The 21483-nt window shown below is 62.7% G+C and overlaps 1 protein-coding gene across 1 annotated transcript; it reads right to left on the reverse strand.

Moving 5' to 3' along the window:
* Window positions 1-13241: 13241 nt before the first annotated feature.
* On the reverse strand, window positions 13242-15642 carry PHLDA3 (pleckstrin homology like domain family A member 3). Its single transcript, XM_037161151.2, has 2 exons — window positions 14901-15642; window positions 13242-13842 (listed from the first exon to the last, which is right to left on the reverse strand). The coding sequence occupies exon 1, from the start codon at window positions 15338-15340 to the stop codon at window positions 14963-14965; it is 378 nt and encodes a 125-aa protein (XP_037017046.1). The 5' UTR covers window positions 15341-15642; the 3' UTR covers window positions 13242-13842; window positions 14901-14962.
* Window positions 15643-21483: the final 5841 nt, after the last annotated feature.

The raw sequence follows: 21483 nt of genomic DNA on the forward strand, positions 1-21483 counted from the left end.
CCCAGACACTGTGGGGTTCTGCCCTGCTCCTCAGAGCCCGCAGGTCTCCACAGCGGGAGCGGTACCCCTCCATCCTGCCTGCCCCCCACTCTTCCTTCCGGGCCTGCTGGGAACCACCGCCTCCCCAGACCCCACCGTCTCTCCTGCCACCGATGCTCTGCCCGAGCCACTCTCTGGCTGCAGGGATGTTGTCTCTCGGCACATCTTCCCTCTCCACCAGGAATCTGTTCAGGGGCGAGGGGGGGCTCCTGCTGTCTGTCCACGCCCCACCCCAGGACTCGGCGTGGCTCAGGCAGGGCAGGCCCCTGCGAGCCCCACGGTTTTCAGCCTGTCGGGTGCCGGAGGGCTGAGCAACGCAGACTCCGGGTCCACCCGGAGGACCAGGTTCCGCAGGTCTCGGGTGGGGCCCAGAAATTGGCATTTCTAACCAGGTCTCCGGTGCTGCTGCTCTCCCAGGTGCCCCACTCTGAGAACCAGGGCAGGTAAACCAATTAGGAAGAGACACACCCCGGCCCGCAGACGCACCCTGTGGGTGAACTTGACCTCACCCTGCACCGCCCCTCCTCAGGGCCCTCGAGTTGGGCACCAACAACCCAGCCCTGCTCCCTAATCACCACCCCCCCACCTCCGAGCTCCAGACTCGGAGGACTCCACAGCCATGCATTCGATTACTGCAGCCGGATCTGACAGGCCCGCCCTCGCCTCCCCTGGGGCCTGGTGACGGTCTCGGGCCCCGAGACCCAGCCCCTCACTGTCCAGTCCCCTCCCGCTGCCGGTACTCTGCTCCTTCTTCCCACACTACAGACAGGGAGGGACAGACATTGTTTTCATCTTTGTCAGAGGGACGAACGTCATCCCAAGGCCTAGTGCGGAGGGTGAGTCAGTGGGCCCAGGATCCCGGCCGTCCCCGGGGCCACATCTGTGTGTGGGGCCCCGGCCGCCCCCACTTCCTCGTGAGCATAGCCGCTTGTTCCACTTGGTAGCTCAGGTGCCCACAGGCCCCCACCCACGGGTCCCACGCTGACCCCCACGGCTGCTCCTCCTGCTGCTTGCCATGTCCCAGAAGAAGGCACGGCCACTGTTCTCAAGCCAACCCAGGACTCTAGACCCCCTCCCTGGCTCCCATGATCCGCTCAGTGCCTGGTTTTGCCCTGCACCCCACCCAGGGTTCCCGACCTGCCCGTCTGCCGTCCCTGCTCAGGGTGCTGTGCTCTTTGCAGGCTCCCCAGAACCCCACTGCTGCCCGAACCGTCTTCCCAGGATGAGAATGGGGTCTGGTCACTGTCCCGTTATCCCGTGAGTGGCCATGTGGCGGAATGGGGGTTGTTCTCCAGCCGCCGCACATGCCTTGGATGTCCTCCTGGTGCCCCCCTGAGTTTGGGGGGCACAGGAGGCTCCTCAGAGAGCCCTTCTCTGCCCTCAGACGAGCTGCCTCCTACCCTCCCCCAGGTCTCCGTGGAGCACCAACTCCTCCAGGAAGCCTGCCCTGACTGTCCCTGGCTGCCCCAGTGTGTCCCTTCCCTGCACTTAACCTCTGTGTTGACATCAGCGATTTCCTCGTCGGAGGACTCTTGAGAGGGGACACCATGTCTTTTTCATTTTCTGTCCTTGGTGCCTGGCAAGGTGCCTGGCACTTAGTAGGTGCTCAGTGAATGAAGGAGTGACCAGGAGCGGAGCCTGCTAACAGCACTGCAGGGAGCTGCGTTCCGGGGCTCAGGAGGGATCCTCGCTGTCCCCTGGGTCCTGAAAAGGGGCTGGGGGTGCGCAGCTAAGGGCACAGGGACAGGGCTGTGGGGGAGCCAACTTGCTCGGGTCCTGGGACCCGGGGGCATCCGGGCAGCAGTCACCCCCAGGGAGAGCAGGCACAGCCAAGAGCTGACCTTCACATTGGTCACGGACCGCGGTCCCCTCCAACAATGTGCTCAGATGCACATGGAGACAACAGGTGGGCCGCTGGGCCATTGTTGTGTTAAACTTAGCCCCTCGGGTCACCCTGAGCCGTGACCACTGCTTCTACCCGTGTCCAGGCCGAGCTGGCAATGTCAGGGCACGCAGGTGCCAACGCACGTGGAGGGCCCTGCTTGGTGCCTGGTGATCGCTGGCCTCCCTGCTCGACCCCCCACCCCAAGCCCCCCACTCAGAGTCCTCTGCAGACCCCAGACCCCAGCACACACCGCACTCTCCTGCCTCCTGCCTCCCTCCCCTGCCTGCCTGTCCCTGGGGACAGTCCCTGGCTGTCCCCAGGGACTCTGGGGAGGAATGACTGGGCGTCGGGGGTGGGGGGAACTGGGGGGGGGCCAGCGGGAACCTTGTCCATCAGAGGTTCTAGCAAATTTCCATCAAGACAGCAGCCGACATGAAATGACCTTCGCCCAAACGCGACGCTTCCGGGGGTCCCCACCCTCTCCACACCGGGGCCAGGTGGAGGAGGCTGCCGCCGCCTCTCCTGTGTGTGCCCCCCTCCCTGGACACTCTCAGGTCACGGCCCCCACCCACCTCTCCTTCCCTCCCCTTGTCACAGGAGCCACCTGCAGAAGTCAGCACCCAAAGGCCTGGTCAGTTACTCACTGTCATCCAGCTGGAACACTGGACGGCGCCCAGCTGGAACCGCTGGACCAGAGGCAGGACCCCTGAGGGGCATTGGAGGGGTGGCGGGGGAGCGATTTGTCCTCCACCAGAGCGAGCCTCGGTGGCACAGGGCGGCAGTGGGTCCTCCCGCCACGCATGCACCCCGGGGACAGCCGGCCTGGCCGGAGGCGCCCGACCAAGCAGAAACCAGGCAGGCAGGCAGCCACCGCATCACAGCGCAGTGCACCCTGAGCTGAGAGGGCTGTAGTTCACACTGTATCGTTTTTATCGGAAAGAATGGCTGGAAAACCGCAGGTGGTGGGCGTGCCCGTCAGTAGATGTTTTCTCAAACTTGACCACAGTGGCCTTTGTTTCAAAGAAAACTGCTGAGTGTATTTGTGGCCAACAGTAAAAATCTGCACCTTGAAGGGAAAAGTGAGACCTTGGAAAATGTGTATCTGCCGCTGGGAGGGAGCTTCCCAAACTCACAGCCTTTTCCGGTCAGACAGGGGTTGGGGATCGGTTAAAGGGCGTGGGGTCACAGGTCGCCGTGTGGCCTAGGGAATGGGAGCACCTGGAAGGCCCATGTAACTCAGGACACGCCCCATGCGGGAAAATCACGAGGGGTGGCGGTCCGCTCACAGTGCCAGGGGACCACTGGGGTTTCACAGAAGGGAACGAAAACCTCCTCGTGCCCTGGCCGGTGGCTCTGTGGGTTGGGCATCATCGCACAAAGTGAAAGGTTGCCGGTTCCATTTTGGCTCAGGGCACACGCCTGGGGTGCAGGCCCGGAACCGGGTTGGGGAGACCGATCCACATTCCTCTCCCTGTCGTTCTCCCTCCCTTCTCCTGTCTGTAAACATAAATAAATAAAATATTTAATAAAAAAAAGAAAATTGTCTTGAGAGGGTTTTAGATTCCATGCTGTAGCTAACCCTTTAAGAAACTCCCACCGTTGAGTTTTGGAACAGTGACCCGAGAAGATGACCCACAACGTGTCTGAATGGCCCATTACAACGCCCCTCACTCTGCCGGCCATGCAGCGGGTGAGGCTGGGTGCGCTCAACGAGCCGCAACCACGGCATCGCGGAACCCAGGACCCCAGAGGAGAGACGGGATCCCGCTGCCCCCCTCACTGTGAGCCTGACGGGGAGCAGGTTTGTAACAATGGGAACTAGTGCCACTCTCTGCTTGGCGTTTTTATTTTGTAATTCTATTGTTAAAATTTTTGTTGATGATAATTACTTTATTTCTATTTACTCATGCCTACATTATTTATAATGTTATATTTATTAAAATATTTTATTTATGTTCACGTGTGAGACAGGCTTATGGTTGTAATTATTGAGGGAATTAATTAATATTGTTTTAAAATTTAAGTTGACTATCTAATATGGTAAATATTGATAGCTATGACCCACGAAGGTCTCTTTTAAGTCAATTGTTATTGTTATGATCCGGTTTCACTTATTTTTATCTCTAAAAGAAAGTAACAAACAAAAACGGTCAAGAAAAAAGGAGTCTGATCTCTAATTCTGTCCCCGGTCAGACAGTGATGGGAATCAGTTGGGGATCCTCCAAGTTACTGAGTGCGGGACTGGCAGCTGCAGTAAGCCCCGGGGCACGGTGTGCTCCCCTGGTCTCATAAAACGTCCCTGGAATGACAAGTTAGGGACGTTTTCCTAAGGAACCGCCAGGAGCAGTCTGAAGGTGTACCTTTCAGTCCCGCCCCAAATGTACATCTTCCAGCCAGAAACCCGGGTCGACAGGCCTATTCTCAGAGTGGGAGGTGAAGTTCTGCTCCTCGTCACCAGGGGGAGCATGTGCGTGTGTACGCTGTGTGCACGCACGTGCGACAGAGAGAGTGTGAACGTGCCTTCCACTCTGGACCTGAGATCGGCCGTGTATGAGCATCAGAAGTGTCTGCTGGTCTGAGGGTGTCCCTTCTCTCCACCCCGGCCCTGCCCCCATCCACCCAAGTGTTTCTGTCCCAGGCCGGACCCGTCACTGGCTGAGCCTCCCCCGCTCGCTGTCCTGGTCGACACCAGGCGATCTGAGTCAGTTCCAGAGCCAAAGCTTGAAGAGCAACAACAAGCACAGCTTATCTGATGCAACTGTTTTGAAACGCAGTTCCTGGAACCTCCATGTAGCCTCAGTGAAAGTGTTTATCTTTCTTAAAGGGCCGCCCATCGTTCCCTCTAAGTGGTTCCTCTGCGGGAGGCGGGTGTAGAACGTCCTTCGAAAACTTGGAAGACCCAGTGCAATCACACACACTTGGAAAGTCATAAGCTTTCACACGCACCCGTTCCAGGGGCTCAGAGACCCTTGGAAGTGCATTCAGTAGCACAAGTGGGAGGGGGCCCGGACCAGCTGTGCGCACAGGCAGGACTCGCGGTCCTTCTCACAGGCAGGGGGCGCTGCAGCCCTGCTGCTCTGGGCGAGTGGGCGAAGCGAACTAGCGGGGGCCGCACCGGAAGGCGGAGGGTGCTTGGAATAAGTGGACCTTCTCTCCGCTCCACGACAAAAGGCAGAAGGTGTGAACGAACCAGGACGGCTCCTACGGTTTCCACTAGGTGAGGATGCTGGGGTCCCCAGAGAGCCTGTGCAGGCCACCAGGCCAGGGCATTCATGTCACAGCCGGAGACAAAACGACGCTCATTCTCACCAACCTTCCACCCCAGTGTGCAAGCACATCCGGGGATTGAACAGGCTCCGCCTGGGGGGAAGGGCTCCTCTCCCCTCCCCCACCGTGGCAAATGGGAAATCTTCATGATTCAGGCCAAAGAGACAGAAGGCAGCCTTCCTCTCCCGATGGGCTGTTCACATGAGTGTGCCTCTCAAACATTTGTGACACACGCAGTAACGTGTGTTTGGGCACCGAGAAGGTGTGATGGATTGGCTCAGGAGAAACTTGCGGCGGCTGTCAGGGAAGGAGGTGAGCCCTAAGCTGGGTTTTTAAGAAGGATCCCAGTTTTCCAGGCATCCAGGGAGAAAGGGCATCGCAGGCCAGAGGACGGGCTGAGCAGGGACTCGGCGGCAAAGAGAAGTGTGGATGTGGGGGACCTTAGGCAGTTCGCTCTCACTAGTGTGGGGGACTACGCTGGGGACAGCAACGCATCACAAAACCAGATAATAGAGGAAAACCTCTGACTTGGGAAGACAACTAATACAAGCAGGTTAAAAGCAACCTTGTAGGGGCAAACAGTGCAAAGAAAGAACAGAACAGAACATTTTTAATTTTTTTAAAGATTTTATTTATTTATCTTTAGAGGGGAAGGGAAGGAGAGAGGGAGAGCAATATCAATGTGTGGTTGCCTCTCGTGCGCCCCCTGCTGGGAACTGGCCTGCAACCCAGGCATGTGCCCTGACTGGGAATCAAACCTAGACCCACACTCAATGCACTGAGCTACACCAACCAGGGCAAAACATTTTTTTAAAAAACTATGAATGATAAGGAGAGAGAGGAAAGTAATTTTGTCTAGGAAACGGGAAGAGAGAATTGTGTAAAAAGGAAAAGGAACATCCAGGAAGTAAAAATAACTCTTGGAAATTAGGACTATGATAGCAACAATGAAATGTTCAGTAGGGCTGCGGGACAAAGTTGAAGAAATCTTCCAGAAAGTCCCTGGCCCTTGAAAAAAAAAAGCATTCAAAATAGATCAGGAAGGGTGAGAAGATTCAAGGATCTCCCAGGAGGTGCAGTACTGTACTAGCTGGAGTTTCAGAGAATTTAGGAAGCCATGGAAACGTAAGTAAATAAACCCGCACCTCCAAAAACCAGGGGGACAGGGCTCAGCCAGCGCCCAGCTCTGTCATGGCAGAGACCAGAGGGCCGGGGACGGACAGGAGAGGGTCACACCCAATCCATGGCTGCACCCAGGGTGTAACAGACAGCAACAAGGTATCAATACCCACTCGTTCACCGTAACCGGTGGGTTACTTGCCTGCATGACTATTTCGATAATAGGCGAAACTGTGGGGGAGTGAGGACAGTATTCCGGAAAACCTGTACTTTCTGTAAGCCTAAAACTGCCATAAAAAAGAGAATCTTTTAATGGAAAAAAAGTGCCCTGGAAACTCTAAGCAAGAATTATTTCCAGCCTGACCGCCTCCCAGGACCTCTCTCCCACCCCACCCCAGGGCCCTGGGACCAGGACACGAGGTCCGGGCGTCACCCTGGAGGAGGACATTAGGGGGTGCTGGTCACCCACTCAGCTGGGCACGGCAGCGCGTGGTGCGGACCGGCCACCAGGGGGCGCGCACGGCCCCGCCTCCCACTGGGAGCTCGGCGGTCGGGGCCCAGCGGGTGAACAATGGGGTGATTGATGCAAACGCACATGAAAGACAAATTGTTCGCAGGGGGCTCCTGCCAAACGCCCAGGGTGTGTGGAATTTCAAGGAGAAGCTGAGGAGAGCCGGGCAGCCCTGCGGGCTTGGCCTGGGCGCCCAGAGGCCTGCCCTGGGGTTAGGGTGGGGGCGTTGGTAGAAGTGGACGGAACACGCGGGCGAGGGGCGGGGGGGGGGGGGGGGCGGCTCTGGAACAGAGCGGACCTCCGCTGCTCGGAGTGCACTCGGCCCTGAGTAAACTCGCACCCGCGCCAACCGCATTCCCAGAGCGCTGTGCACCCTGCTCCCTCCTCCCCCCTAGGCGGCCTCGGGTGAGGCGGCGCCTCTTTGAACCTCTGTTTCCTCATCTATAAAATGGAACACCACCCTTCCGCGTCTGCCTCCCACGGGCGTGAGGGTCAAATGAGAAGAGACCTGGGACCTCGGCATCTCTGTCCCGTTCCACTCCCAGCAGACCACCTGAGCGCCCCCCACCTTGCTCCCCAGCTCCCCCCACGCTCCCTGAGACCTCCAGGCCCCATCCAGGGCCTGCAGTGGGCCCTCGGGCCTCCTCCCACCCCGGTGTCTGAACTTCCGACCACCCCAGGCCAGGGGGGTGGGGCAGGGTCTGAGGCTGAGGCACAAGGGCGCCTTGTCCTGCTGGGCAGGCTGGCACCGCCCGTCCTGTCCCCAGGAGGAGTCTCTCGGGCCCTATTGTCTTCTGCTGCAGCTGGGGGAGGGGCCTCCAGGGTCCACCAGGGCCGGGCCAGCGGGGGGCTCACAGGGTGGCACACCCGGGGGAGTCCTCACCTCCCTCCCGCTGCAGCGGCCCGACACCTGCCAGCTCCATGCCTGTGTCCCGTCCGCTCTGAAAACCTCCGTTCCCATCCTCACAGCCTCGAACCTGTCCCGGTTCCCTTGCTGTCTGTCCTCGGTGAGTGACTATTGACAATTCATGAAGTGGCCGGAGCAGAGTGCCCGGCCGCCCCCCTCAGTCACCCAGGGTGGGGGCAAAGTACCCTCCTACCTGCCCCGAAGTGCCGTCCTGCGGCTCTGCCCCGGCCCTGGCCGGCTCGCACTCCGGCTCCAGCACCGCACAATGGCTGGGTGATGCCGAGCTAATGACAAGCAGTCTCTGGTCCTCAGTGTCTTTGTCCACAGGTGGGGAGGCCGCGGGGAAGATCGAGTGAGACAGCAGCCAGGAGGCCCCTGGACTGCCCCCTCCCCCTGCCACACAGCAGGGAGCATGTTACCGTTGAAGGGCCTTGAAGGGCCGACAGCCGGCCTCCCCTTCCCCCAAGCTCCTCACACCCCTCGGCCCATCCCAAGTGCATCCAGTCGGGAGAGCGAAGGAGGGAAAGAGAATCACTCTGGAGAGCTGGCAACGTCAGCGTCCTTCCGGTCCTTTGTAGGAATTCTCGATCCACCAAAGGCAAACAAGGTTCGAGCCCCTATAGGCATGGGGTCTGGCGTGGAGAGTGCTCGGTACACCGAGCTCGTCTCAGTGGCCAGCCCTGGGCCGGGGTGGGTCCAAGGTGCACCCCAGAGCCTGGTGTAGTTCAGTTTGGAACAGAGACCTTGGGGACTCCGGGGTGCTAGTGGTGACCGGAGAGGAGGCTGGTACATGCGCCCCTGACACTCTCCTTTCTGCCCCCACCCCGTGCCTGAAGGGCATGGCAGGGGCTCACCCGACCTGGCCAGACCCGGTCCGGGCTCCAGCGGGCCCTCCACACAGTCCTGGGGCCGTGGCCAGTAGCACTGGTGAGCTGCAGGTCAGACCCAGGGAGCGGTCAGCAGGCCTGGAAAGGGTTAAGTCCATAGGACATGTGCCTGGGACCCAGCTGTTCCCTGTGGGCGTGTGGATTTACAGCCTCCGGGGCTGGGGGCTGCCAAGCCTGTGCTGGGGGGAGACTGAGCTCAGGGAGAGAACAGGCAGGGTCCTCGACATGCAGCCGGGGCCTCCCACGCAGGCGCCACCAGGCAGGGCAGGGACAGAGGGGCCGGGGGCCAGGAGCAGACAGGGCCCCACTGCAGACACCGGGATGGTCGGGGGCGGAGCTGGCCCTGCCTGTCCCGGGCCTCTGCCCACTGGGAACAGTTAACACAGCAGGGAAGCTGTCTGGGAGCTCAGATTTAATTCCAGGTCAGGGTATGATGCTGGGCTGCTCTGTGCCTCGGTTTCTCTCCTCCTAGGCACACCCTGCACGGAGGGTTGATCATGGACCCCAACAGCATCCCCGTTCTGATCCCTGGAGCCTGCGCCTGTCATCCTCAGGGGCCAAGACTTGGCAAGTGTGGTTGTGTCAGGGGTCTCCGGGCCGGAGAGCACCCTGGGTAATCCAGGTGGGCTGTCGGCGTGACCCACAAGGGACACAGAAGACCAGGCACACGAAGGTTACAGACAGAAGAGGCAGTGGCAGTGTGGCCACAGAGGCAGAGGCAGGAGTGACGTGGCCACCAGCCCAGGGGCCCTTTAAGTCACCAGAAGCCAGAAGAGGCAGGGCGTGATGGTGACCCGGAACCTCTAGAGGGACCCACTCTGCCTACACTGTGACCTCAGCCCGGTGTCGGCCCAGTGAGCCCCGATTTGGGGCGCCTGGCCTCCAGAACAGGAGACGATACATTCCTGTTGTTTTAAGCCATTTGCCACAGGGCCCCCAGGACACGGGGGTCACACTCTTTCTGCCCTTGGGCTGCAGAGAGCCCGGCTGGGTCTGGCTCCTTGCAAAGCTGCTCTGCTTCTTTCTCAAGTTCATGTTCCTGCTGTTTGCACTTGTAAGTGGCCAAGGATGGTCCCAGCCCGAGACGTCGCAAGCTGTGCTGAGGTGGGAGGTGGGGCGTCCCGGCTGCAGTCGCCGAACTGCTCTTCCTGACTCGGTGCTCGGTGCCCTGTGACTCCCGGTCACCAAGGTCCTGGGCGGAGCCCTGAGCGTGTCCTCTGTGCTGGTCAGGCCCCAGGGGCTCTGTCTCCCAGGAGACCTAACCCACTTTCTCAAAAGGCAAACTGCCGGAAGTGGGGAGGGGATAGGATGGAGATTCCAGAATCTCAGCAGCTCGGCGAACCCTTACTGAGGTCCCCCCAGGGGCCAGCCCCAGGCCAGCCCCAGAGATAACAGTGGGGAGAAGGTGGTCCCTCCGGAGAGGGGAAGCAAGGAACCTGGGTTACCGGAGGGGGCCTGCCGGGCTCCGTCCACCCTCCCATCTCTGAGTGCCAGCCTCCTTTGGGACGGGGACGCTAATACTGCAGGGACGGGAGTCTCTCCAGCCACGGCCCCGTGTAGGACAAAGCCCTGGTGAGCCACTCATTCCTGTCTGACTGCAGGCGGCTTTCTGTCCGGGGGTCGGGCGAAGCCAAGCGTCTAGACTCTCGCACCGCGGCAGGAGCAGACGGTCACAGTCCACCGTCCACACCCGTATCTCCTTTGCCGTGCACGCCAACTCTCGCAGCCCCTCTAGGAGGCCGGCCGCCACCATCCCGCTGCCATAGGGCCACAGGTGCCTTGCCCAGGTCGCACAGCTAATTGGAGGCATAGCGGGGCTCCCCGCTCAGGTCTGTGACCAGAGCCTCACCTGGGACACGGACACGGCCCCCTCCCTGCGGCCCTGCAGGGTCCCTCTCACCTTGAGAACTCCCCTAGAGAAGCAACCAGATCGCCCTGGTGGGTGAGGCTCCGTGGACTGAGTGCTGGCCTGATTCAAAGATTGCTGGTTCGATTCCCAGTCGGGGCACATGCCCGAGTTGCAGGCCAGGCTCCCCAGTTGGGGGCCCTTGAGAGGCAACTACACATGGATGTTTCTCTCCCTCTCTTTCTCCCTCCCTTCCCCTCTCTAAAAGTAAAGAAATACGACCTAAAAAAAAAGTAGCAACCAGAGACAGAAATGGAGATTTCAGGAGGCAAATGTATGTACAACAGCAAAAAATGGAAAGGACACTGTTCAGACAGACAGCCTGGCTCATCAGTAAGTAACAGTAACCGCACCGGGGGAGACCTATCCGGGCGTGGCTTCCTAATGTGACGCGCTGGTAGGACAGGAATTGGGACGGAACAAACGCACGTGGACGACCCCATGCTTGCACAGTCATTACACGTAGCGTCACACATGTGTGCATAGAGATCACGTGGAGGGGCGCACACTGAGATGCCCCTGGCGGGACCACTGCCCACAGTGCCCCTGCACCCCCTCTTCGGGGAAGGGCCAGTTTCCACACGCCCGAGCCCCGCAGGTCTGCCCTCCTCTCTCCTGCTGCTATTCGGGCCCAGACTCTGGGGGAAGCCCCTGCTCCCCGCCCCACTCGCCCTGACCAGCTAAAGCTGCCCCTCCACCCACGGCCTCCCCACCCCCAGCCCCATCAGATTTCCAGGGGCCGGGCTGGGACTTGCCCCGTCTCTTTGTCCCTCGGATGACTCACGCAGCCACGCAGCCGCGGCAGGCGGGCAGGGGTGAGGCAGGGCTGCCCGGGCCAGGGCAGAGACAGTGGCCGCAGCCCCGCCCTGGCCATCCAGCATGTGCAGACCCAACTGAGCAAAGTTTTCCATCTCGTGCATGTCTGCTGGCACTGCCCGGCCTGTTTGTGCCCTTGCCGAGGCCTTGACCCTGCTCTGCGGTCCAGCCAAGTGTTCCTGAGGCCGGCGCTCCTTCTCCAGAGTCCGGAGTTGCCAGAACAGCGGGGGCAGCCCTGGGACCCAGGAAGCAGGCCGTGCCCTCCCCACAGAGGGCACACACGTGGCATGGGAGCCCCATCTCCATGCCCAGAATTCTTGGGGTCTGGGGAAGCCACGGACCCTTACAAATGCTAACCAATCGTCCCTACCACAGCCGCCGCCGCTTGCAAGGGATCTGAGAGCAGCTCACCTCCCTCCCCGTCCCCCCCCCACACCCTCCCGCAGGGCTGGACCCCCCTGAGTGCAGGGAGAGACTGAAGCTGGGTTTGGAAGGAGCCACTGCTTCTCAGGGCCAACAGGGCCGGGTGTCCTCAAGAGACAGAGCACCAGAAACTGGGGCTGCCTCCCCCCTGCTGTGCATGCCCCTGACACCCTGCAGGCCATGCCTTCTGCCGCCCTTCGCCCCCCAGCTCCCAGAAGGCTCCCTCAGAGAGCGGTGGAGGCCAGCACGGGCAGGGCACAGGCTGGGCCTGGCGCTCCCTGGCTGCCCATGGCCGGCTCTGTGGCCCCAGCTGGCACTTTGCGTCCCCACTGAACTTGGCTCCTCGGGGCAGGGCTCCGCCCAGGGCCTGCCCACGAGGCAGAGGGTGTGCTGGCTGAGCCCCTGGAGCCAACTGCTCCCCAACACTCTCCTCTTCCAGAGGGCCCGGTGTCTACTTGGGGCCCGAACCCCCGACGGGGGCTGCCCGTGGTTGGAATGGAAGAGCAAAGACTCGCTTTGGGGGGCCGAGAAGCTCACCCTTCCCCATTCCACCCCCCAAGTGTCTCTGACCCTCCACACCCCACCCCTCTCCTGGAGCGCACCCAGACACTGCGCTGACCCCCACACTCCAGCCAGGACCCCAGGTCTTTCTCCGGTCTCATGGGGGCTAAAGCAGGAGAGGGGGCGCGTGTGGCACCTCGGGACCAGGCTCTCCAGGGGACACGCGTGCAGCCACGTGAGACCATGGACGCCATCTCTGTAGAGCTGCCCGGGGTCCCCTCACCCCCTTCACCTGTGAGGTGTGGTTCCTGCATAGGAGGAGAAGCTGGGCCTGGGGCTCTGGGGGCCGGGGCGAGGACAGGCTCTGGTTGGACGGTCAGAGGACCATAGCGGGGACAAAGCGGGCTGGGGGCACAGAGAGGCTACAAGAGAGACTTCCCCTTTGAAGAGGACCTCTGAGCCCCCTCCGCTGCAGAGGAGGCCGCCGTGTCGCCCCAGGGGAGGCGGACACCAGTGGGCGGTGCAGACAGGTGGGCTGACGGCCTCGTGGAAAGGCCCGGGTCCCGATTACCAGGCTCCACGCAGCCCGGGGCACCACGACTGTACCTCAGTTTCCCCCAGGCTGACCTGGCTCCTCCTAACTTGCCCGTAAGGAGCAGGCCCTGTGTAAAGGTTCCAGGCCCAAGTCTGCAAACTCCGGAGAGCACTCTGCCCAGAGGCTGGACCGCTGCCCGGGACAGCAGGGGAGGCCCCCCCCTACCGGAGAGGCTGCGACCGAGCCGGCCGGGCCTGGGAAACATCGGTCGGTCCAGGCCCTGCAGTCGCCCCTCCCTAGGACCACTGAGGCCAAGTCTCCTGGCGTCATGCTCCCACCCAGGTCGGGGACTTCAGGACAGGCTTCGCATCAGGAAGGTGGGGTGAGGACGGGGGTGCCCGGAGCACTGGGTCTTTGAGGCCGAAGAACTTGGAGCAGCAAACAGTGTGGCCACTGCCCCCTGCAGGGCGTCTTCATTTGGGGACAGGCATGAAATGGTAACGGCAAAGCCCCCGCCCCACCCGGCCACCTCCAGGCCCAGCACCCCAGTGGGGGCAGAAGGGTGGGGCAAGGGAGGAAGTGTGCAAAGAGAGGGCCTGAAGGGGCGGGGGTCCCAGAGGGACCTAAGCAGCAGGAGACCCCCCAGTGTGGGCCTCAGGCCCATCAGCTCCCCCCACCATGGTCAGTCCGGGGGCAGTCCCCTGTGTCCTGAGGCTGAGCGCACTGGCCCCCTCCAGTGCGGCGGCACGCCAAGGACCAGCAGTCTGCAGAATAGGGAGCCGGGCCCTGGGGTGGGGGCTGTCCCCCCAGGTCTCCATCAAGGTCCATCGGTCAGGCCTGTGGCTGGAAGGCCCTTAGCTGGGGACGCATCCTCCGAGGCGGAGAGGGTCCAGGGGCCGAATCTTCATCCTCAGCCCCGAGAGGCCTTCTGCCCTTCTGCCCAGAGTGTCAGACCCTTCAGCTCCAAAGCCTCTTGTTCGAGACGGTGACTCTGCCTCTCCAGGTGGAGCCCGGTCAGCCCCCGAGTGCCACCGGGGGCCAGGACGCTGCCAGGAAAGAAAGAGTGTCCACTATGGGCCGCGGTGAGCCGGCTCCCCAACTCTCCCGCACCGGGGCCAACACAGAAAATAATGTTTGTCGGCGCACAGTGGTCAATGGGGGAGCCCGCCACCCCCCCAGGACGTGAGGGCTCGGGGGGTCCAGTCTCGGCTGACTGCCACCTCCAGTGAGGGGACGCCTACAGGAGGGTCAGAGAGGGGTGCGGCCTGCAGGGCAGGGAGGCAAGGAGCTGGGGGTGAGAGCCAAGGGGGACTCGGGTTCTCAGCAGGGAAATTAAAGCCGGAGTGAGCGGTGCAAGCAGTTCCCGCCCCGCCCCCGTTCCCGGAGGAGGGAGTGGCATCTGGGGCAGAGGGCACGGGGTCGGGAGCCAGGCGTCCACGTTCTATTCCTGGTCTCTCCCCTGGGCCTTTCTGACCACAAGCTGCCCCCGCCCACTGCTGTTGGGGGAGGAAGACCGGACAACTCACAAACCGAGACCCCCTGCCTGCCTCCATCCCCCCTGCCCGCCTCAGGGCCCCGCCCCCTCCAGCTCAGCCCTAGAACCCAAAGCCCACTGTCAGCAACCGCTGGTGGAGCCCAGGCCGGCACACTCAGAGCCCTGCCGCTGAGGCCCCTCCCGGCCAGAGGGGCTCCCCAGTCTCTCCGTGACCCCCCCCCCCAGGACCCCAGTGGCAGAGGGAGGCCATCTTCCTGCCTCAATTCCAAGCTCTAACACTCCTGTGAGGAGCATCCATCCTAGGGGCAAGCTCCCATGCCTCCCACCCTGGGCTCTCCCAGCTCAGGGGAGGCACTGCCCGGGCACTCGGCCCCACGCAGCAGCAGGGGCCCAGCAGGTGGGGGGCCGTGCGTGCCAGTCCCCCTCCACCTGAGTCACAGCAAGGCCCTGCCTTTCAGGGAGCGCAGGGCCCTGCCTGGGGCTCCTGGGCCCCTGCCATCTGGTGGCCACAGGATGGTCTGGCTTTAAGTGCCATGCTGGCAGGAGTCCCCTTCTCTCTGGACCAGAAAGAAGGAGGGAAGCAGGGGGGCTAGGCCCCAGAGGGCTTACCCGACGTGCCCCGGTCGCCGGCTCCGTGGGGAGTAGGGAGGTAAGGTGATACGCCTGGCCGTTCAGGACACCAGGGTTCCAGTCCCCAGGCTCTGTCTGGCACGCACTGTCTCGATGGCTTGCTGGTTCTTGAACTTGACCAGGCCCAGGGTGATCTGGGCATTCCAGCCGGGGTCTTCGAGGGGACAGCGGAAGTCGATCTCGCCGCCACCCTCGGTCACCAGCGTGAAGTAGATGTGACGGCCGGTGCTCTCCACGCACTCCACGGCCTTGATGCGCGCGAAGCTGAGCTCCTTGGGCCGGCCGCCCGTGCCCTTGGCCTCAAAGAGCTGCAGCCCGCGTTCGGTGAGCACGCAGCGCTTCCGCTTCCACTGCTGCAGGAGGCCGCCGCTGCGCTTCTCCAGCACACCCTCCTTCAGCACCGTCGCCGCCGCCGTCATGGGGCCGGGGCCCGGGCCCGGGCCCGGGGACGCAGCTGCGGGTCGCGCGCGCGGTGCGCCCTGACTGCCCGCGCCCCGACCGCTGGTGCGCGCGCCCCGGCGTCCGCTTGGTCACCCCGCGCCCGCTTCGGCCGCAGCGGCCCGCCGCCTTTGCCCCGTGCGCCCAGCCTCGCTCGCGCCCCTGCCCGTTCGCTGGCTCGCCTGGGCTCTGTCTGCGCGCAGGGCGGTAGCTCCGGGGACTTGCCCTTACTTGTCCCGCCGCTGCCTCCTGCGCGGCGCATTCCTGCCTCACTGGCCCTCCCTCCGCACTGCGCGCCCGCCCGGGCACTGCCTCGGGGGCGGGGCCCGCCCGGGGCTGCGTCACTCCCCGAAGCACTAGGGGCGGACAGGAGGGCTGGTAGGGAGCAGGGGCCGCTTACACAACAGCCCCAGCCTCTGGACCCCCATCCGCTGCTTCTTGGTCCCCCTGCTCCACAGGCCCTGGCTGCAGGGGGATACAGTGCGGGAGGAGGGGCAGACTTGCACCCACCCTCTGGCACCTGCATGGTGGGCGCTAGGCAGCCGCTGGTGCTTTTGAACCGCTGCCCCCTTTCCCAGCGTGGCCCGCTCCCCCCCGGCGTTCCGCAGCCAGAAACTTGAGAAAGGTCCTGGGGTGGGGGTGGGGTGGGGGAAGGACGGGGAATGCAGCCTCCCCCGGCGGCAGGGTCCTCTGTGCAGGGTCCTCAGAGGCGCCTACAGCTGTCCCTGAGGGGAGGACCCACCCGTCCTCCCAACCTGTCCCCCAGAGCTGCAGCCCCGTAGAGGGAAGCCAGGGTGAACCCGGGTGAGGCACCTCGAGGCCACTCAGACCCTGCTGGGTGGAGGAGGGACCCTGGTGACCAGCTTGCCTCCTGTCCTTCACACCCACTGGGAGGGCCCCGGGCTCAACCCCAGGCCTTCGTCCCCCTCCAGGAGGAAAGGACACCCCCGACACACTGAGCCCTAGGGGGCTTCACTCCCTCCACTGCCTGAAGGGCGCTTGGCGGAGCTGGGCTCGGGCCTCCCGCTGGGCCCTGCCCACCTGGGGCAGCTTCACTCCTGTCAATGTCCCCATCTGTCACTGGGGGGATGAATTTATTCCTGTCTCCAGGTGCTGAGGTGAGGTCGCTGCTGTGGAAGGCCTGGGGCGGACATGGCCCGAGGTAACTCCCACGGCCTCAACAAACGTGATTCCCCGCCCCCACTGCCCCGGCCTTAGTCGGGGAGGGGGCTCCGGGTGCCGCCCAGCCTTGGAAGGCACGACTCTGCCCCATCTTGCCCTCCCATGTCTCAAGGGCCTAGTCATTGACGTGTTAATCACAGATGATTATGGAAATAATGATACTTAGTAATGACACTAATAATATCTCTTTGTCCCCACACCCAGGGTTCCACCCACTGGGGCCGAGCCTAACGGCAGGAGGACAGGAGGAGGGTCCCGTGTGGAAGGGGCGCCCTGCCCTGCAGCGCCTGGCCCAGGAGGTGGCCAGGGGTGGGGCTGCCAGTGTCCCATTCACAGTTCTCCAGCCCGTGAGCTACAGGCGCCCCCCCCCAAGGACCATGAAGTCCCCAACCCACTCCGGGAGAGCGGGAGGAGGGGGGAGCAGCACCGTGAAAAGGGGGGGAGCCAGAACGGGCATTTCCTGAGGCTCAGAGGGGGCTCAAGGTGCCCCCCATCCTGACTTAGGGACCTCCAAGGTCTCAGCCCTCCGCCAGCCAGCAGAGCCCTCCTCTCTCCAGCCACCCCCTCCCGTCCCTCCGTGGGAGTCCCCCGGCAGGCACGGTTTTGTTATCTCTGTCACTTCCTGCTCTCTGGGCACCAGACCTGGGATGCCCGACACTGTCCAGCTGCAGGTTAGTTCGCCGATACCTCTCACAGGTGTCCAGTTCTCAGGATGAGTATGGTTTTACTGAGGAGCAAAACAAGGCTCAGAGAGGTCAGGCAACCTAGATAAGGTCACACGGCTTTGCCCATGACACAGCTGGGACAGGAGTGAAGTGTGTCCAGGAGGACCCAGCTCTGTGGATGACACCACACCACGTCCAAGTAGGTGTCTACAGCCCATGTCCCCAGCGGCCTGTGAGGGTCCTTGGAGCCTGGGATTCCTGCCCTCAGGTCCCATGCCCCCCCTGGGACGAGCAGGTGACCTGCTCTGAGCAGGTGACTCGTTCTGAATCTTGCCCCAGGATGGGCATCTTGCCTGGTAGTCTCGTCTGGGGGAGGCACAGGCCCCAGGCAGATGGCTTGGGCCATTTGAAGGGTCAGAGGCTCTGGGGGCCAGGGGTGCAGGCTGCGGGGGCCGGTGCTCCCTCCCTGCGGGGCGCCCCGCCCCCACTCTGGGAGAGGACCTCTAACTTAGCCTTTCTGGGGCACTGGCTGGGGCAGCGCCGGGCCCCAGGGACACTCGGTTCTTACTGACTTGCTGCCTCCACACTGGATGTCCCCTGGCTGCCGCCCGGAGCCGGCCCCTCCCTCTGCCCACCCTGCAGGAAAGCCAGTCTGCACCCGTGGGTCTGTCCACACCCACCTGGGACGGGCGGGCCCAGGAGCCGCGTGCTGGAGCTGCTCCAGCCAGGTCCGGGCGTCCCCAGTGTGGGGATGGAGTCTGAGTCCCTTCTGGGGCCTCCCAGGATGGGGTGGCAGAACAGCGGGAATGGGGGCGCCCAGAGGGGCACAAAACGTAACACAGCTCCCTGGAAGGCTCCTTATGAATTCCGATTAGTGGCCACCTGACGGGCCTGCCCTTCTTTCTGACCCCTGTCCCCCGACACCCAGGCTGAGCACGTCTGACTCCCAGCAAGGAGAGATTCCTCCGGCTGAAAGTGCAGCTTCTCCCTCAGTAGGTCTGGGATGGGGCCTCCCATTCCGCATCTCCAGAAGCTTCCACGTGACACTGGTGTTGCCAGAACGCGGCACACACTCTGGGTGGTGGGGGTCCAACCCGTGCTCCCTGGCCCAGCCTCACCCCTACACAGGGAGCCTGTTAAAAACCCATCGCCGGAGCTCCCCGGACCTGCCGGGCAGCCCCCGGATCTGGGGTGCAGACTCCCCGCTGTATGCAGGGTGTGGGGACCTGGTATGGAGGAAGGGGCCCTGAGCAAGGACACAGCGGCACCACCACAGCTCGGTGGCTGCTCTGCCGATCTCGGCGTCCTTCTCCTTCACACGGAGCCGTCTGGCCTGTATGAGGTTTGTGAGAATGCCCGCTGGTTCACGGGGGCCAGGGACTGTCCACCTCAGTGGCCCCTGCTTTCAGGTAAGGCCAGAAGGATGTTGCTCCTCCCTCCTCAGCCGACAGTCCGATTCGCCGGGCCAGGGGGCTCCTGCTCAGGCAGCCGAACGGAACCGGCTGCTTCCCGCCCCACCTGACCCTGAGCCAACCTGCCCCTCAAGCCTCCCCTGAGCTGCCCCACCCCTTTGATGTGGGGCCTCCGGTCCCAGGGCTGCGGTTTCCTCTCAAGGAAATAAGAAGCAGAAACAGATCAAGGCTTCAGCTCTCTGAGGACCTGGGCTTTATGGGCACCATTGCAACAGAGCTGGAGGGGGCAGCGCCCGGCCAACCCGCCCCGGCTTGCTCCTGGGCCGGCGGCTCTCTCCCTCGCTCTCTCTCCCTCTCGGTGGAAATCCCCGCCCACGCTCAGCCCTTTCATCGCCTTCCAGCTCAATTACTCTCCCGATTCCCAGGGACCCCTTTGGTCTGGAGGGCGCCCCCTGCCCCCGTTGATGAGTCCAGGCAATGGATGGCATTTGATCCCAGCTTGGGTCTGGCAGAGACAGGACTTGTGGGTGCGGGTTCAGGTTGGGGCCTGCAGAATTTCCCCTTTCCCAGGGCGCTGGCACCCGGGTGCCGGTGGTGTAAGGGCCCAGGGGCCTCCCCAGCATGACCCTTGTCCCCGCACTGGGCTGAGGGGCAGGGACACCAGAGGACTGGTTGATGCCCAGGGAACTCAGGGCCCCAAACAACCTGCCAGTGCGGCCGTGCAAACTGGACACAAGTGTTCGGTAAGTGCTGCGAGCCAGGCCCTGGGCTCCCCACTGGGACATGGTTCTCTCTCCTGCAGGGACAGGCCAAGGGGGGCGGTGGTGTCCCCGTCCTCAGCAAGCCCTGTCCAACCGAAGAGGACCCTAGAGTGAATCTTTCACTGGCTGAGAGCTTAACTGTGCAGAAACCCGTCCCCAGTACTGGATGCAGCTGCCTCAGCTGGAATCCCCACATCACCGCTGACGCTGGTGTGTGTGCTTGTCAGGACAGGCTGGGATGTGCCCCACTAACAAACTCCCCAAACCCCATGGGCTACACCCGGCATGGGCCACCCACTCAGCCCACATGTCCGACGTGGTGGACAGGGTCAGCCACCAGCCGATCCAGGCGCTCAGACCCTTGCTAGAGGCCCAGGGCGGTGCCCAGCTCACAGGCCAGCACAGGGCCAGCAGGGTCCACATCCTGACTCCTGCATCAGGCCGTGACACATCACCAGTGCACGAGATGGGTGGGTGGCACCCTCCATGACAGGTGATGAGTTTCACCCACAAGTGACATGTCTCGTCTCAACTCAGAGGCCTGAGCAAGTCTGCAGGGCCACATCTCACTTCACGGTAGGAAGAGAAGTGTGCACACAGAAGGGGCACACGTCTGATAGCCCTACAGGACTGGCAGTGTGGCCACCAGGGGGTTGCCCCCAAGAGGCAGGGATGAGCCACCCCCACCCCGGGCCCAGGACCAAGCCATGACCCTCTGGAGGAGTCTGGCTGAGGTCAACAGAGTGGAAATGCAGAAGGCTCAGGGCAGGTGCTTCGGAGACGGCGCCCAGGCCTGTCCAGGCACGAAATGCCCACAAAGGGCCTTATTCAGACAGCCTGCTTCCGGAATTTTCCTGGCCTTTGGGGCGCGTCGTCCCAGGCCCATAGACTCAGAAGCTAAGAGTTGGGCGGGTCCCTGAGTGCGGTCAGGGCCCCAGCGGCAGCGCCACCCTCCCCTGGGAGCTGGGGTGGGGGGCCCAGGGCGGGCGCAGGCCCCACCCCACCTGACTGAAAGTCATCTGCATTTTCACAAGGTGCGAGGTTCCTGGGAAGCCTCCTCTGGCATTAACCGAGGCCAAGGTCCCCATTTCACACCTGCTCTGGTGACACCCAGACAGGGGAGGAGGCTGGCCCAAAGTCGCACAGCTGGCTCCAATGTGGCCGCCACGGCTTGCCAGTGACTTTGACTATGTCACCCCCAAATTCACCAAACTGCAGTTTCTCCTTCTGTGATTAAAGAAAGGATCCTGTAACCACCTCACGCTGCTGACATAGGAACCAAATGAGACAACGTGGTTACTAGAGCCAGCCCGTGTGGGCTCAAGGCTGCTGCTGCTGCCAGGGTTCCCCCTAGCCTGGCTCCCCCACCTCCCTGCCCGCGGATTCTTCTAGAGAAGACGCCGGGGCAGAGTTGTGGGAGTGGGGCCTGGGCCCAGCTGCCTGCGTTTCTATCCGGCCCCGCCATGGGACCTCAGGCCGGTTCTGGACTTGCCCTTGGTTTGATCATTTGTGGTGGGTGTGATAGCAGCATCTACCCGCCGGGGTTATTGTGAGGACAGTGACTTAACGCCCTGAAGGTCCCCGAGAGGCCGTGGTGCAAAGTGAGCGCTCAGGACGGGTGGTGAGGATGCTTCCTAAACGCCCAGAGTAAAGGCTGGGGGTGGAGCCAGCCTGGAGGGGAGGGCCTTTCCCAGAGGGCGCAGCTTCCGCCCCGCCCCCTGACCTGCTTCCCAGCGCAGGTCCCCGTTTGTGTTTTGGCCCCTGCACAGCCGCGACCCCTGCCGGGTATGTTCGTTCTCAGCTGAAGAAAAGGCCTAGCCGAGATCCCCTGGCCTCAGTCGGGCACCGCTGGGCGGCCGGGCTGTTTGTCCCCGAGAGGGTCAGCCTTGGCGGGCGGGCAGCTGTCACGCAGGAGGGGGATTAGACCCGCGGGACAGAAATAGGAAGTTCCAGGAAGTCCTCGGTGATCGTCAGAACCCGTCCGAGCCCAGCTGCGGGTCAGCAGGGCTGAGCCTGGGGGCGCGGTGCCAACGCCGAGTCCCAAGCCCCGCCCAGGCCTTACGTCAGAGCCCCGGGGGCGGGGCCGGAGTCCTCTTTAAAAGGC

The sequence above is a fragment of the Artibeus jamaicensis genome, unplaced genomic scaffold, assembly GCF_021234435.1.
Source record: "Artibeus jamaicensis isolate MK-2021 breed Jamaican fruit bat unplaced genomic scaffold, CSHL_Jam_final scaffold_754, whole genome shotgun sequence".
Classification (NCBI taxonomy): domain Eukaryota; kingdom Metazoa; phylum Chordata; class Mammalia; order Chiroptera; family Phyllostomidae; genus Artibeus; species Artibeus jamaicensis.

What these genes read in the sequence shown, in the direction of transcription:
- PHLDA3 (XM_037161151.2), bottom strand. Translation starts at nt 15,340, where the DNA reads ATGACGGCGGCGGCGACGGTGCTGAAGGAGGGTGTGCTGGAGAAGCGC.